Source organism: Patiria miniata, unplaced genomic scaffold (assembly GCF_015706575.1).
Source record: "Patiria miniata isolate m_02_andy unplaced genomic scaffold, ASM1570657v1 HiC_scaffold_7, whole genome shotgun sequence".
NCBI lineage: Eukaryota > Metazoa > Echinodermata > Asteroidea > Valvatida > Asterinidae > Patiria > Patiria miniata.
The window spans coordinates 44,119,339-44,134,859 of NW_024037074.1; the positions used below are offsets into that span (position 1 = coordinate 44,119,339).

A 15,521-nucleotide genomic window follows, 5' to 3' on the forward strand; every position below is an offset into this window, starting at 1 on the left:
GTGAGGTATTTCTCCAGTTGGCCTTACTATTACATCCTAATAGGTTACACTTTACGAATCTCATGCGAAAAGTGGAAAAGCATTGGTTGTGAACTGTACTGGTGGAGACTACGAAAAGAGGAATCAGACGACATTCCTACAAAGACCAGCACAGTGTCCTAAAGATATCAACCTATTACACCTCCCCTTCTATGCTCAAGGTAAGCTGGATTAACTTTTACCATTAAATTGTTTTTAGAAGTTTACTTAAACTATTTGCTTTATTACATCATTAATTTTCGTGAGAGAAACACTGTTTACAATTACCGTTTTACAATTCATCATAACGCTTTCATGCTGTCAAAGTCTTAACGAAAAGGTAAAAACAAAAGCCAAATAGGCACACTTCTGTTTCCAAATTAGTTTTTTTGTCGATAACCTCCCTCGTCATTAATACAGGTTGAGTAGATTTATCAAAAATGTATTTTACTTCATGACGCTTCGAGTTGCATAAACCAGAAAGAATTATTTGCTTTAAAGATAGGTCAACACAGGAAGTAGCTTAATATAAGTGATTTTTAGATCTCGAAAATGCTTTTAACATGTGGTAAGACTGTTTCTTTTACAAACTATACACAGGTTTGAGCACGCCTGCCCCGAAACCATGACGATTAGCGAGACGGAAGTAACTCCCATCTCACCATCCAAGACGACGTCAAGTCGCGAGCGGGCGCGACGCCGTTGGGTGACGGTAGAACCCGTCGTATCCCTGGCGGTAGTCGGTTACATCACCATCGGTCTACTCAGACCATTCTACCTGAAGAGCCGTCTAGGCGAATCAATGTTTAACATCACAGAGCAAGACGAGATTGCCAAGTGTCAAGCCAATAAAACCGATGGTGGTGTCATGGAGGATGAGATCCAGTCACAAGCTTCGCTATGGCTGTTGTATTTGTCTGCAGCTACTAATATACCGGTTGTAGTGAGTTCAATTGTGCTTGGTACCCTCAGCGATCGTTTAGGTCGGAAGTTAAGTTTGGTAATGGCAATAATTGGCTACATCTGTCAAGAGATCGTGTATATCCTGACCGTCTACTACAAACTCCCTCTTCCAGTTCTCTTAGTTGGTGACTTCTTGCAAGGAGTGGGTGGGGGCTTCATGACGCTGTTCGCTGGTTGCATATCGTATATCAGCGACATTACGTTAGAAAAGCAGAGAACCATACGAATCGCAGTTGTAGAGATGATGATGTTTTTCATGGGTGGTGTTGTTCAAGTTGGTGCCGGGTACCTGTTGAGCGCTTTTGGTCCCATCCCGCCTCTAGCGGTGGCATTGGGGCTTAATATCCTGTGCCTGATGTATGTCGCCATTCCAGGCATTCTGTTTGAAACAGTAGATCGAAAAAGCATCCCTGAACATCGTAAAGGGTTAAAGGAAGCTGGGAGGAGCGTGGTGAAGCTTCTCAAGTTCAACGAGAATGGCCGTCGATGGCAGATGCTTCTTCTAGACTTCTTTATCTTCTTTGTTATGTTGAACGTTAACGGAGTCATGACTATCTTTATCCTGTATGGTACGGCCGAACCGTTCTGCTGGTCAGCTGTTACCGCTGGATTGGCCGGAGCGTTCGGTTTTATTACTGGATCTATTGGTAAGTCAGGTTAACTAAACTATCAAAAATAACTTAGCCTATTTTTCTCAAAAGGTGACCCTTTGAAGTAGAAAACTAGGATAGCAGTGAAACATTTGAATTACCGTTTTGCATCGAAGGATGGAGTTTGAATTCATATCTGTGTACGTGTATCGAGATCTTGCATTGCCTTGTCAAGGTTTGAACCACCAATACATTTCGACACCGATCGGTAATTACCATTTGCACTTCCTGTGGTTAGGATCACACTTCTACTCCCGTACAAAGCAAATCAGGCTTATATTTACTATTCATAAGATGCAACTTTGCGTCGGGGTGATGTAAATTCAATGTAGGATTTTGCCCTTCACATACGTATTGTTTTTATTTTTATAAACGCTGTAAACTCAGTGTTGTCCCGAATAATTGTGAGGAAAAACTACTCAGTTTGGTTGCGGTACCCTCTGTAAATCAGATTCGAACCGGCCAGCCGACCCCGGCAAGCTCAGTGGACGCAATGGTAAGACTTATGCATTAGTTAGCAGGCGGTCGTGGGTTTGAGTCCCATACGAGTAGTTTTTTGCTCACCATGACTCGGGACAACACTGAGTATAAAATATGTCAGTGAAGGTCAAAACCCAATATTGCATAGGCCTGCACATTACAGTTTTCTTTTATTGACCTAGACTTTACGAAAAATCCATGTCTTTCTGTTTTGAAAAGCAAAAGAGCTTTGTGAATATGCATTTATGTGAAGTCACTCACTATAGTCACAGCGTTTTAAGTCTTCTCTATACGATAAATATACGATAACAAAACAATTTGAGTTTTGATGCAGGAATGGTGGCTGGTACCAAACTGTTTTCCTTCTGCTTGGGCGAGTACTGGATTATGCAAATCAGCTGCTTGAGTCTTCTTGCTTTCAACGTTGTGATGAGCGTTTCGAATACGACATTGCTGGTCTTCATTGGTAAGTGTCAGCCGTCCACACCTATCTGACGAGGAGTTAGCTGTAGTCAGAAACTTGAAAGGAGGCTAAATAAAATTAGAATATAGCCTTCAAATTGGACAGTTTACTTGAGGTCTATAAAAACGCGGTTTCAGTTCACAAATCGAAACTAGAAAAGTCCAGTGGTTTTGACTGCATTTGAAGATAAATTGCCTTTATGTTGGTTTTGAAAACCTTTGATGCGGTTGATGCCCCATGCAGTGTGACTTGAGACTTATTCAACAGTCTTTACAAATGACTAATACAATTTCAACATCGACAGTTACCAACGTTTTATCAATGTTTCATTTTCTTTTTGAAGATTGAAAATCGAAAGTTTTTCTCTGGAAACAAACACCAAGTACTCTTTTTGTTCCCCCAGCGAATGCCGTAGGTGCTCTACGGGGTATGGGAGTTCCGATCGCACGATCAGTCCTGTCGACGATCGTAGATCCAAGTGAAATTGGTGAGTATTGATGGGGGTGGGGGTGGGGGTGAGGGAGGGATTTGTCGCAATGGCAAGGTGGCTGCACGGCACGGCAATTGTAGCCAGGCGGAAGCACATCTTCGGGCAAATTTGGTGGCACTGTTCTTCATCGAAGATTATTGTGTGTGATTGAATGCTGAACGTGCAAGTCTTCAACGAACAGTTACTGCTTTAAAAAAACATAGGTTGCAACAAACGGCCAGATGACATCCATTTTTTTCTCTCTTGCTTTGTAACTTTCCCTTATTTCTCCATTTTTGGAGTAGGGTTGAGGGGTGATTGGCCCCCTTCCGTTTATGCAAATGACCGTTCTGAATTTGGCCACAAGCCCTCGCCTACCTTTGATTTGCATACATTTCTCTATAGTTAACGATTTAACGAGGTCACCTGACCGAATGTCGTGATCTAATTGGTTAATACGTATTGCTGTCTGATTAACTGACAGGGAGGTCTCATTGGGAATAATTAATGTACAGCTGTATTGTATCAATGCTAATTTCTCGTGTCTCACTTTCTTCGTTTCTGTCCCAGGTGCAGCCTTTTCCATCGTTGCCTGCATAGATAACTTATCAAGTTTCACATCGAGCCTGATGATTCCTAGCATCTATGCAACTACTGTATCATTCATGCCCCAGGTTATCTTCTATGTGCTATCCGGTTTGTCCATCATCCCCAGTGGGATTATTTTGTAAGCAGCAGTTTCTTCAAGTTTATTTATTATTGTGAAATATAGAAAAGCTACAGATGAATTCATAATCTTTTGTAATCTAGTCCATTACAAGTCCTTACATTGTAAGTTCTCACGTTCATCACAAGTCATGCAGTACAATGTCAAGTCACAATTGTTATATTTTTTAACCCTTGGTTCTTGTGCTTTACTTGTGAATACATTTGTGATTTGATTGTGATCAGATTTGGGACGATCAATGGCTTTTATGACGAGTTTTGATGACGATATGGACATAATGTGTATCTTGGGGAAAGGGCATTATATTGTCTGAATTAGTTATATTTTTCTCAATCTTAGCACAAGCTCTCCATTCTTCAAACATTAAGGAACATTTGTCGTTGAACCTTAAGGACAATTTAAAGTGTTTAAGCAAAACTAATGTTACTTTTCCTTTTATTCCGGCAACTGTAGAATATTGCAGATCCACTGGCCGCGAAGGAAAGACTACAAAGCACTCGAGGACAGCGGTATCTACGAGGATGGTCCAAGAGAAGAGGATTTGAAAGAAAAAGCCACCACCTACATGAGTATTCCGAAAACAGTACAAATTAAGGAAAGCACAGATTTCTGAAGACGTCGACGGAATAAGTCTTAATCTTGAACGAAAGGGGGCGATTTAGGGAATAAACAGACGTGTATCCAAGGTTACTGACGTATGCATGCTGCTTTTTTACAATCTGTACTTTTAGATTTACAGTCAAGGTACTAAACTGCCTGAACAAAAGAAAATGATCTAGTATAGACCTTTCTGCGCTTGGTTGGCAAACTGCATTTTTGCCTACCACGGCCTGCAAAACTATGGAAGGTCCAACACTGCAAAAATGAAGAAGAGTTATTCCAGATCACCAAAATATTATTTGATACTTGAAATACAACATTTTCAACAAAGCTACAAAAGAATAACTAAACATGCTTTTTAACTATGTGTTGATGGCGTAATGAGGATTTTCTTGGAAAAATATGTTGCCAACCACGGCTTCAATTTATGCGATTACGGCGGCCCATATAAAATGGCGTCAATGTTTACAAACAAAAGAAAGGTCTATTTGTGACCGGAAAGTGACGTCCTACAGCGCCCTCATTCGCTCAAAAAATTGGCCTGTAGACAAATTTAAAATTTGAAATGGAACCGAGGCTCTAAGTGCTAAGGCATTGTATGACATTAAGGACCTTGTCTTTTTAATCCTCTCAGCAAGGGACAGCCCTGGGCCCTCGGTTTCAGTGCCAATTTGAAAGTCGACTGTTGCTTAGTGAAGAGCTAGACTCTTGATATACATAGGAGACCACTAAATGTGATCCCTTTATTGAACAGTGCATTATTTGCATCCAGCTTTTCAATTCGTAATTATTTAAATCTTATACCGATATATATGCACTTTATTGAGGTGCCATTTTGATCAAGCTTTTGTTTGCATTTTGAATTCACCTTATTTTCACATTCCGGTAACGCTGGAGGCCAAGGTAACGCTTTTGGTTTGGCCTAGGCCCTATCAGATTAGAAAATATGAACGGAGTAGTTCATTTGTAAAAAGTTAAACGAGAAATTAATGTTATTATTGAAAAATAAGCAAAATGGCTTGCTTGATGACATCTCAATAAGCAAGGTAATATGCAAACCTCGAGATCAAGTAGAAATCTGAATTAAGTTTAAATTTATTCCAATGTATCGGTTAGGAGACAAGCCACAAAATAAACTGATTAACACACCACCCGTACACATACAGAAAAGCTCCTTTAGTAGGCCTATATTGGTGATGTGGCTTCCTAAAAAGAAGCTTGAAGACACAGGGATAATAAATGCAAAAATCACAAGAGCAGAAGAAGAATTCATCTTTTTTAAGAACTTGATGTTTTATGTAACTCAAATGTTTGGCAGGGTGTTAGGGTTTCACATGCAGGACGAAGATGTTAATTCGTCATACGAACGAACGAAACGTTATCTAAAAGCTTTTTAAACGTACGTAACAATTTTCTAAACTTGAGTTCGGGTTTTTTTTTTAAATATTAATATCACTAAGTTTTAATAACTGTACAGCTATTGGATTTAATTGAATATCCTATAATACCTTTTACACGTAATTAGCTTACGCAGTTTTAGCACTTTATATAACTTTAAATCTGATCATATCATACACGTTGGACTGCTCATGTATTTCGGACGAGCTCCACTTGATCACGTGGTATCATCTGCACCCTTTCGTTGCCATAGCGCCTTGGCTTTATGTCCATGATTAATGTGGCTGTTTCCTTTTCTGTAAACACAACTAATAGAAAAATGCCCATAGTAGCAGCTCTAAGTAGCAGTACTAAGCAAATAGGGGAGGGGGGGGCTGGAATTCCCTGCTCATTGTAGTCTGGTTTCCAGGCCTAAAGATTATGGCGAACTTTACGACAGGTTGGCGCTAATATCACGTGAACAAAACGGGCGGAGTTTTTCCATTGATCTCCATATACATTGTATGGAAATCAATGGGTTTTTCGCGGACATGTTAATGTTGACACGCGGAAATGTTCCTAGTGATTGGGTGCTTTCGGGTGCAAATGTTGTTTATGCGTGTTATCAGTATCGAGATTTTAAATTCTATAAAAGAGGTCTGGCCCTGACTTGTCCTGGCCCGTCCTGGCCCGGGCATGGCCTGGCCTGGCCGGAAAGAAAATCAAAATATGCATACTACTTAAACCATTCGATTAATGTTTTTTTTTCGTTTAATATAATGTCACATACATGTATTTCAAATCTAAATTTACCAAAGAGCATCTATTAATGAAAGAAGACAAATTAGATCTCGACAATAATCCTTTATTATTTTCAAAGTAACATTTACAAATGTTACTGAGAAGGTTCATTTATTGATTCCTTGATTTATTTGTTTTGAACTTAGGCTGCTCCGGGAGGAAATTTCATATGCAGTTGCAGTATTCACAGCTGTTTCACCTCTGCAAATAGTAGCCACGTGTAATATTTAAAAATTGAAGACTTTTCATGAAAACTATTAACAAAATCACGTCGTTCAACCGGCATGTTCAGAAAATTACTAAAATACAACAATGTACATCTTTATTGCCTTTGGCATTAAAAATAATTCTAAGAACGAACTAGGAGGTTAATAAAATGTAACGTGAATTTAATTCACTTTTTTTGTAACTATGATATATGTAACTTTTAACACATTTATTAAACGTGAAACACACTTCAATTGTCGGATCATCAATCGTTTTACATTTTTAGAAGTTTCTTGATTTTACATGTAGTCTCAACTCGACTCTCATTTGCCCAACAGCGGTTTGAGCTACAGATTTGCCGCATTAACGTTATTGACACTTTTTGCTATAAGCAACAGTAATAGCATATTTAAAATCTAATACTGATAACATTGTACAGTAATGTATTCCCTCAAAAGACCTCAATTCATTGTGCACATTCGAGTTTTTAGCGCTCTGTGCTTAATTTTCTTAGTACAGCGCGTTGAGTTGGTTAAAAGCGGTATAAATATCCGTATTCCACTAAATGTACCAATAAGGAGATATGTTATTGTAATTTCTTCGAACAGTGGGAGACACCGGTCATTATATTGGAAGACATTTTCATGTCTCCCTATATAATAGTGTCACAGCCCCTCTGAAGGCAAAATTTTAATGTCGTAATTAGGTTATATTTTTTGCTCGTGGTCTAATAGTAAACATACTGAAATTCGTGGAAAAAGAACAAGGAAATATTGGGTAAGGGCACATTTAAGTTTGAAAAATGTTGTGAAAAATATTTTCGAGCGGTCGTTTATAAAGATCAACCACTAAAAGGAAAAGGCCTCAAAATTGAACTATGCGGTGTGCCACAAAAAATGATCCCGACAAAATCGCATTTTTCATCTCCCAAGTAAGACTTGCTGCCATTAATTCCAGCCTTACACATTCAGAGTCTTCAAAGCGCAACTTATCTCTAACTTTCAATACTTTCCGGTTTGCCAATATATTCTTTGATATCGGCGTTTACTTCGTATCCTTTGCTCTCTTCTGGTTCGTCCTCAAACTGTTGGTACTTATCCTTTGCTTCCCGTCTTGGCCACAGCAGTTGTAGTACCCTGCAAATCACACGGATAATTACGTTTTCATACCTGCTATATTTCCATACCTGCTATATTTATATAGTAATGAGCCTTGAGATAGTTTCGACTTTTGCCGAGCTTACTCGACCATTTGAAATGAGCTAATGCCATTTTGAACCATAAATCAGTTCATGCATTCCGTTTTAGTTGGACAGTCCAAATTCATATTAATCTTTATAGATAAAAACAAATATTTCGAATTCATTTGAAAGTGGCGTTGGAAATGGAATCGCTAAAAAAGACAATTTTGTATTTATGTAACAAATAGCGTTGACGGGGGAGGCAAAAATAATATGGATTGACGGGATGTTTATTGACCCTCAAAATGTTTGTAAACAGATGAATGAAAAATGTGGAAACTATGCCAAATATATAGGCTATAAGTTTTTTGACCAACAATTAGGAACAATATAGTAAAGCGCCTTCTTGTGGTCGCTAGAGCCAAATGTTAGGATAATCGACCAAAGCGTTTTGTAAATTTGCTAAGACCTAAATACCCCAGTCCAGATAAGACTATAATCACAATCCAGAGAAATAATGAAAACTGCTTACACAATGATTCCAGCAGGGATGACGTAGAAACCGGAATACACGAAGAAGACGGCCGGTGGTAGATATTTGACAGTAGCTGCATAGATGCTGGGCCCTACCGCTGAAGCTATAAACCCCGCTACACTGTCGATACATGCTACTAAGGCAAAAGCAGCACCTGGGCAAATGAACAGAGATCTATGACCAGTGTAGGGTTATTTGACACTACCAAAAGTGGCGCACCTGTGAGTGGGGACGGGGGGGGGGAGCATAATTTTCCCCCAGTCTAAACAGAGGGGATACAAACACAAAAAATAGCTACTAAGGGGGATCGAAGACGCCCTCAGTCGACATCGCCATTGACAATTGAATTACCAATGGCTGCCAATACTACTGCATACCATACCACCATAGGATCATTTTACTTTTTGTTTTGCATTTTGTTCGTTTCAAATAATACACCACTCAAAATAAAAAAAACTTTGTTGAAAACCTAACCTGAGACCTTAGCTATTAATGGATATCACAGTTTTCAAGAAAACTGGTTGATGACGCGAAAACGACTTCGTCCATAGCACATCGTATAGCACACTTTATTTTCAGATCATCGATTGACTGACTACTGGAAATCACTTACGTTATTTTATTTCTTCTGAATGACAGCATGCCAGATGGAATCCTTGCACCGGTTATTTAGAGCCATGTACCAACATTCGATCTTTAATCCAAGTAAAGTTTTTCGACGCAAACTTTACGGACATGTGCAAACATGCACCTATAGAGTACCGTACATTTTATTCGTTTAATTAGCACTCACCTATTTCAGTTGAATCGACTATTCTGGATATGATTGACCGAGCTATCGGCATTGACGTCGCTCTGAAAGCACCGATCAAATTCGCTGCAACAAAACCAGAAATGAAATATTTAGAAAAAGAATCTTGAATAATCAAGATAATCATTTTCAATTAAGGTAAGTCTCCTACATTTCCTTTATTAGAACATCCAGAAAAAGTCGTCAGATCATATTTCCCGCGGTCAATGCTAAGTTATATCCAAGTACGATGACTTAAATTCGAACTAAATTGTTGTAATGGCTAAGGACTCGAAATAAGATTCAGAACTTAAACAATTTCAACATTTTCACACATGCTTAGTGACTGCTTAATCAAAGTCAAACTTAGAATTTGACAATGTTTGTGTTTTTAGGGCTGGACTGAAAGCCGTGCACCACAGAAATCAAGTATAATCACAGGTCAATCACATTGGCAAAGCACATTACTCAGGTCACAAAGTCATAAAAACTCAGCCTATACAGTCCATCCGAATGGTGTGTCAATTTAACCTGAGCTTGGCTGACTTTCGTTTGATTTCTGATTGATTATATATATATATATATATATATATATATATATATATTTTTTGAACTTACCTGCATAGACCAGCCATGTTGTTTGCGTCACTCCCATCATAATATTGAATGCTAGGAGGCTAAGACAACTGATTTGCATAATCCAGTACTCGCCGACGCACAGCGCGAATAGTTTAGTTCCGACCACCATTCCTGTGTAAATCAAAGTCAATAAATGCTGATATAAGTTTCTATTAGCCCTAAGTGATATAAACATTGTGCTCTGTAGAACCATTAATTAAGCGGAATTATGTGATATGGTTTTAAAGCTACAGTCCATCATTTGCAGCTATCCAAAAAGTAACTGACGTTAATAGTGTTGACGAAATCAACGGAAAAAGGCCTTTCCAACGATGCGTCTAAAGACATATCGTTAGGAAGTTCCGTAATTAGTTGTTCGTTTTTTATTCGGCGAAGCGCGAGCAAGCGTTCACACGACGCACAGTTGCTATAATTCGTCGGATCAGTACGTGACATCGCGTGGCTGCAATCGGCTCAGCGAGAACGTGTCTCGGACGCTGAATTCAGGCCCAATTCAAAACATGATTCAGCAGCTTTTGCTTTGAAATCGAATCCTAGAACGCTGTTTTTCTAGAAATATACAGCTGAAGCTTCATCAAGTTAGTTGTTTAGCACCATTCTTGAGATCTTAAGCACTTTTGTTGCTTTAAACGAACAAAATGCACAAATAACAAATGACGGACTGTACCTTTCATTGACAAATTCCAACAATTTTGTTAAATGATTGTACATCGTGTTCACGAAACACCCCTCTGGCCATGTCTGGTATGTGCCTCGCGCGCGTAGTCCTACAAATCCCCTTATTTGGAGATTGGCGCGCGCGCACGGCGCGCACTGCCCACCCAGGGGCAGCACTGTTACTGGCAGTTTACAACCACCCACATACCGGCTCTCGACCAATAGGAACGGGTAAACTGTCTCAGGTATTTAGGAATTTGATTTTAAAAGTTCTGAATCGGAATGGAAATGGTTCATGGTGGCACATAAGATACGCCAAATCCTAGGTTGAGATACGGAATCGATTAGGCAACTCACCAATAGAAGCAGTTAGGAACCCGAATGATCCAGCAAGGCCCGCATCGACAGGACTCCAGCACAAAGGTTTAGCCGTTCCATACAAGATGAAGATGGACATGGTACCATTGATGTTTATAATCACGAAGAACAAAAAGAAGTCTAGGAGAAGCATCTGCCATCGGCGGCCATTCTCGTTGAACTTGAGAAGCTTCACCATGCTCCTACCGGCTGCCTTTAACCCTTTACGATGTTCAGGGATGTTTTTTCGATCCACAGTTTCGATCAGAAGGCCTGGAATGGCAACATAGATCAGGCATAAGACATTTGCCCCTAGAGCCATCAGCAGTGGTACCTCGGTGCTTATATCTCGCACCATATACCCAACACCGACTTGGACAAAACCACCGAGTAATAACAAAAGCATCTCAATGAACGCTATACGGAGAGTCCTCTTCTTCTCTGACGTGATGTCGGTGATGTAGGAAGTGCAACCAGCGAACAACAGCCCAAAGCCACCAGCCATCCCTTGCAAGATGTCTCCTACGAAGAGAACTGGAAGAGGGAGTTCGAAGTAGATGGTTGCAAGGTAGACAACCTCCTGACAAATGTAACCGAAGATTGGTATAACAATGCACATCTTTCTACCCAAGCGATCGCTTAATGTGCCCATAATGACGGAGCTTATTATGACCGGTATGCTCGAAGATACGTTCAAGTACATTATCCAAAGAGAGGCCTCGGCCTGGATGCCATCTTGCATTGCTTTGTCACCTGTGTCGTTGCTGTTACAGTTGGAGAATTCATCATCAACGGTAACGTTGTATGACTCGCCTATACGCTTCTTCAGGAAGAATGGTCGGATTAGACCTATGGTCATGAAACCGATTACTGCCAATGATACCACGGGTTCTACCGTGACCCAACGGCGCTGGGCCCGCTCACGATTGGAGAGCCCTGCTGAAGACGTTTCTACTGAACACTGCTGCAACTCAACCTCCGCATTTGCCATTTTCTCCGTGATAGTTGTAGCTTTATATTCAGTCCTGACAATTGTAAAATAAACCGTAATAGGTTTTCCGATTTCAGAGTAGTTTGCACTCTATGAAATTACACAGAACGACAGGCAAAGCTTCAGTTCATGAAGCCAGATTCAACTGCAGAAAAATAACAAGTTTCAGTGCATGTCTCTGTCTTTATAAAGCAAACCAGCCATTAATGTGGGCAGAAGGAAATAGTAAAAATTGGTTGGACTTCGACGCAACAGAAATAGGTTGCTTGTGCTGTGTAAAGAAGTTCAAGGTTCAACACAGTGTGTTTGTTAAAGCAGTGACGTTCAATGCACAGGTGAAATGTAAACAGTAGACCTACCGCGTGACACGGTCTACAAAGCATATGCACAGCGAATCTCTGTACTAAGGTTAAATCCAGAAAATCACAAGATTGTGACATAATGGAGCAAATTGAACTATGTACATGTAAACGTGTAGGCCTACCCGTATAAAATATATGTTAATTTTTAAACAAAATCAATATAAGTATCTAGGTAAGCAAGAACCCCTAAATAAGAGGGATTTTGCAGACTAGGCGGGGGTTTGGGGCATTTCGTTAAATTAACTCTAAACACAAAATAAAATCGTCACCGACAAAACGAAACAAAGACGACCATTAAAAAACCCTGAACAAACAAACAAAAATACATAAAACTTCAAATGCATTAAAAAGGCCCCTAAACATAGGACACCAAAAGAAAAATACCCCGGGGATATATTGCCCAAAGGTGTATACCACATTTACAAGTGGTGAGTCTCCGTTTTGCAAAATGTATATATTTGACGAAGTGATTCATTATTAAATATGAAAAACTTCTAAACAAATTTCATTGTCTTGTGTTTTGACAAAGATCCATTGCATTTAATGCAAAACCATTATTAGGCAATTCTGTTTTGCAAGTTCAATTACAAACAGAAGACTAAACACGTTTTCACGTATCTAGAGTGTTCTTGTGTAATTCAATTAGTGTTCATTTCTCCAGTCTGAGTTTCCTGTAGTAATTTTTTTCTAGTCTGAATTTGAGGTGTTTTTTTAATTTACAGTAGTATATAGATACATACAGTGCTTATCCAACTAAACTGAACATAATTCATAATGAACATATTCCAAGTGAAGTTATCTATTTTTCTTTCTCAATCTCTGTTTGAAAATTTCTGTACAAATCCTCAGTCTCTTTTGTGGGTTTCTTCTGCTTTTGAAAAACCAAAAATAAATGTTCTTTCTCTCAACTTATTTATTTGTTATCTAAGTCATTTTTTTCTGTTTTTTTGAAGTTGTGAAGATAGTCTCCTCCAAGAGATCTTTGGATTAGTCGCCTTGGACGCTGGTTGCCCCATGGTATGGTGTGATGAAGGTTGCTAATGCTGTGGATCCTGGGTCAAGAGAGCCTGGTAGTTATACTGTGGAGAATTGTCCCGTATTGATCCTAAAGTCGAGGCCAAAATAAGTCTAAATAAAAACACAAGGGGGGCTTTAACACGTTAACAGGATTTGACCTTTCCTATAAGCAGAAATTAGGAGCTGTTGTGTTGATCAGAATTATTACTTTTTTTTTTACATTTTACAACATAGAATTGACGATCCCGATTTCACCATTCAGTGGATCGCTGTTCGAAAAAGGTATTTGGACATAAGAGAAAGAATAAGGGAAAGTTTGAACAAGCATCGCGAGTGTCACTGGGAGGGGTGTCCCCCATTAAACGTGTCGTTAAATATAGTCCTGGAGAAAATATATGTGTGTCTGTCGGCACACATGCCGAACGAGTAGCGCCATCTATATTATCCGATAGTGTTCAATTTCACCCGCTCGGAAAGCGCCCATAATGTTCAGATGGTTAATCTGGTTCCCAGACCAGAAGATTCTGACTACTCCTGATGAATCTTTGGTCAGGCAGTCTCCGTGGCTAAAAATAAACATGACGACATTGATGGCCCTTTTTCAAATCTCGGCGTCGTTTCCAATTTCGCTTTATCGCTTGTAGATTTTAATGTTCTGATCAAACTTTTAAATAAATCACTTGCTTCGTAATATCATACAGTTATGATAATTATGTTTGTTGTTTCTGTAAGATAACATTAACTAACGTTGATCTGGAATCTTCAAAATGAGGCACCCAAATAGCACTGTTAGCAGGCGGAGCCGAATGAAGACCTGGTATTGGAAAATCTCGGTAACGGTCGTCAAATTCAAAATTGTACATGACGCAGCTAAAAGTTCGCCCATACGATCCGAGTATATTTGATGTACAAATTCGTTTTTAAATTTCAAGTTTTCTAAATGAAAGCAATGAATATCAATTATCAACTCATTTAAAATAAAATTAATAAGCAATTAGCAGTTAATTAAACCTATATTATATACTCGGAAATACTCGGGTGCTATCCCATTGTCGACGAAACGACTTCGGCAAACTTCGGAAAATTTCGGAAAAAGGAGGAATTCCTCCCGTTTTTGTCACGTGACGTAAATTGTAATACAATGTATATTACCGGAGGCTACCGGACCTCAGATTTATCAGGAATAGTCAGCATCTTTTGGTCTGGGAACCAGACTATTCAGATGGTGTCCATCCCCTCAGTCGTGTTACACTGTAATGATACATGGACCTCCAAAAGCTCCCCTCTTTTGTTCGTACTGTTTACAGAAATAGGTTGCTTGTGTTGTGAAAAGAAGTTCAAGGTTCAACAATGTGTGTTTGTTCATGTACTGACGCAAGTTATATTCAATACACGGTAAAATGTAAACAGTAGACCTACCGCGTGACACGGTCTACAAAGCAGATACACAGCGAATCTCTGTACGAAGGTTAAATCCAGAAAATCACAAGACTGTGACATAATGGAGCAAATTGAACTATGCAAATTTGAGAATGTTGGCCCACCCGTATAAAATATAAAAGTTAATTTTTAAAACAAAATCAACTGATTCACAAAACTATCTATGATTGATGCAAGATCACCTGATGAGAGGGCTTTTGCAGAACACGGGTTTTGAAGCATTTTTGTTAAATTAACCCTTACCACAAACTAAAACCGTCACCGACAAAACGAAACAAAGAAAACATTTCAAACCCCTGAACAAACAATTAAAAATACAATAAAACACATTAAAAAGGCCCCAAAACATAAGACCGAAAATCAACATGAAAAGAAAACCCCGGAACATTTTGCCCCAAAGTATATACCACATTTAAAAGTGGCGAGTCTCCGTTAATGTTGGTTACTGAAGAGCCATTTTGTTGCAAAATGTATAAGTTGATGAAGTGATGCATTACCAAATATGAAAAACTTCTAAAAAAACTATATTGTCTTGCGTTTTGACAAAGATCCATTACATTTTGATGCAAAACCATTATTAAGCCATTTTGTTTTGCAGGTTAATTTATAAACAGCTAGAAGACTAAATCTTGAAAGTGATTATAAGAATTTTTGTAGGACGAACGTCGAAAGATGATGGGGAATCACATTTCCCCTTGTGCGACCCTGCTTAATATGTTGAGGAAACAGACAGAAATATTTGTAAAATTGGACCCCAAGCCCCCGGAAAATTTGCCCCACAATTATACGCTACTGCAA

The 15,521-nt window shown here is 39.1% G+C and overlaps 2 protein-coding genes across 2 annotated transcripts; one reads left to right on the forward strand and one right to left on the reverse strand.

The window, feature by feature from the left end:
* Positions 1–643: 643 nt before the first annotated feature.
* On the forward strand, positions 644–4,502 carry LOC119744324 (proton-coupled folate transporter-like). Its single transcript, XM_038220196.1, has 5 exons — positions 644–1,628; positions 2,446–2,577; positions 2,978–3,061; positions 3,614–3,770; positions 4,224–4,502. Exons 1-5 carry the CDS (start codon positions 644–646, stop codon positions 4,381–4,383), a joined length of 1,518 nt encoding a protein of 505 aa, XP_038076124.1. The 3' UTR covers positions 4,384–4,502.
* Positions 4,503–6,545: 2,043 nt separating this feature from the next.
* Positions 6,546–12,324, reverse strand: LOC119718887 (solute carrier family 46 member 3-like). The gene is made up of 5 exons (XM_038188312.1): positions 10,914–12,324; positions 9,879–10,010; positions 9,264–9,347; positions 8,468–8,624; positions 6,546–7,891 (listed from the first exon to the last, which is right to left on the reverse strand). Exons 1-5 carry the CDS (start codon positions 11,902–11,904, stop codon positions 7,750–7,752), a joined length of 1,506 nt encoding a protein of 501 aa, XP_038044240.1. The 5' UTR covers positions 11,905–12,324; the 3' UTR covers positions 6,546–7,749.
* Between the last annotated feature and the right edge of the window lie 3,197 nt (positions 12,325–15,521).

What these genes read in the sequence shown, in the direction of transcription:
- LOC119718887 (XM_038188312.1), bottom strand. Translation starts at nt 11,904, where the DNA reads ATGGCAAATGCGGAGGTTGAGTTGCAGCAGTGTTCAGTAGAAACGTCT. An exon ending in GTTCCTAACTGCTTCTATTG is followed by an intron (nt 10,011 to 10,913) that starts GTGAGTTGCCTA and finishes TGATTTACACAG; the next exon opens with GAATGGTGGTCGGAACTAAA. An exon ending in AGTCGATTCAACTGAAATAG is followed by an intron (nt 8,625 to 9,263) that starts GTGAGTGCTAAT and finishes TCATTTGCCCAG; the next exon opens with GTGCTGCTTTTGCCTTAGTA.
- LOC119744324 (XM_038220196.1), top strand. Translation starts at nt 644, where the DNA reads ATGACGATTAGCGAGACGGAAGTAACTCCCATCTCACCATCCAAGACG. An exon ending in TTTTATTACTGGATCTATTG is followed by an intron (nt 1,629 to 2,445) that starts GTAAGTCAGGTT and finishes GTTTTGATGCAG; the next exon opens with GAATGGTGGCTGGTACCAAA. An exon ending in ATCCCCAGTGGGATTATTTT is followed by an intron (nt 3,771 to 4,223) that starts GTAAGCAGCAGT and finishes CGGCAACTGTAG; the next exon opens with AATATTGCAGATCCACTGGC.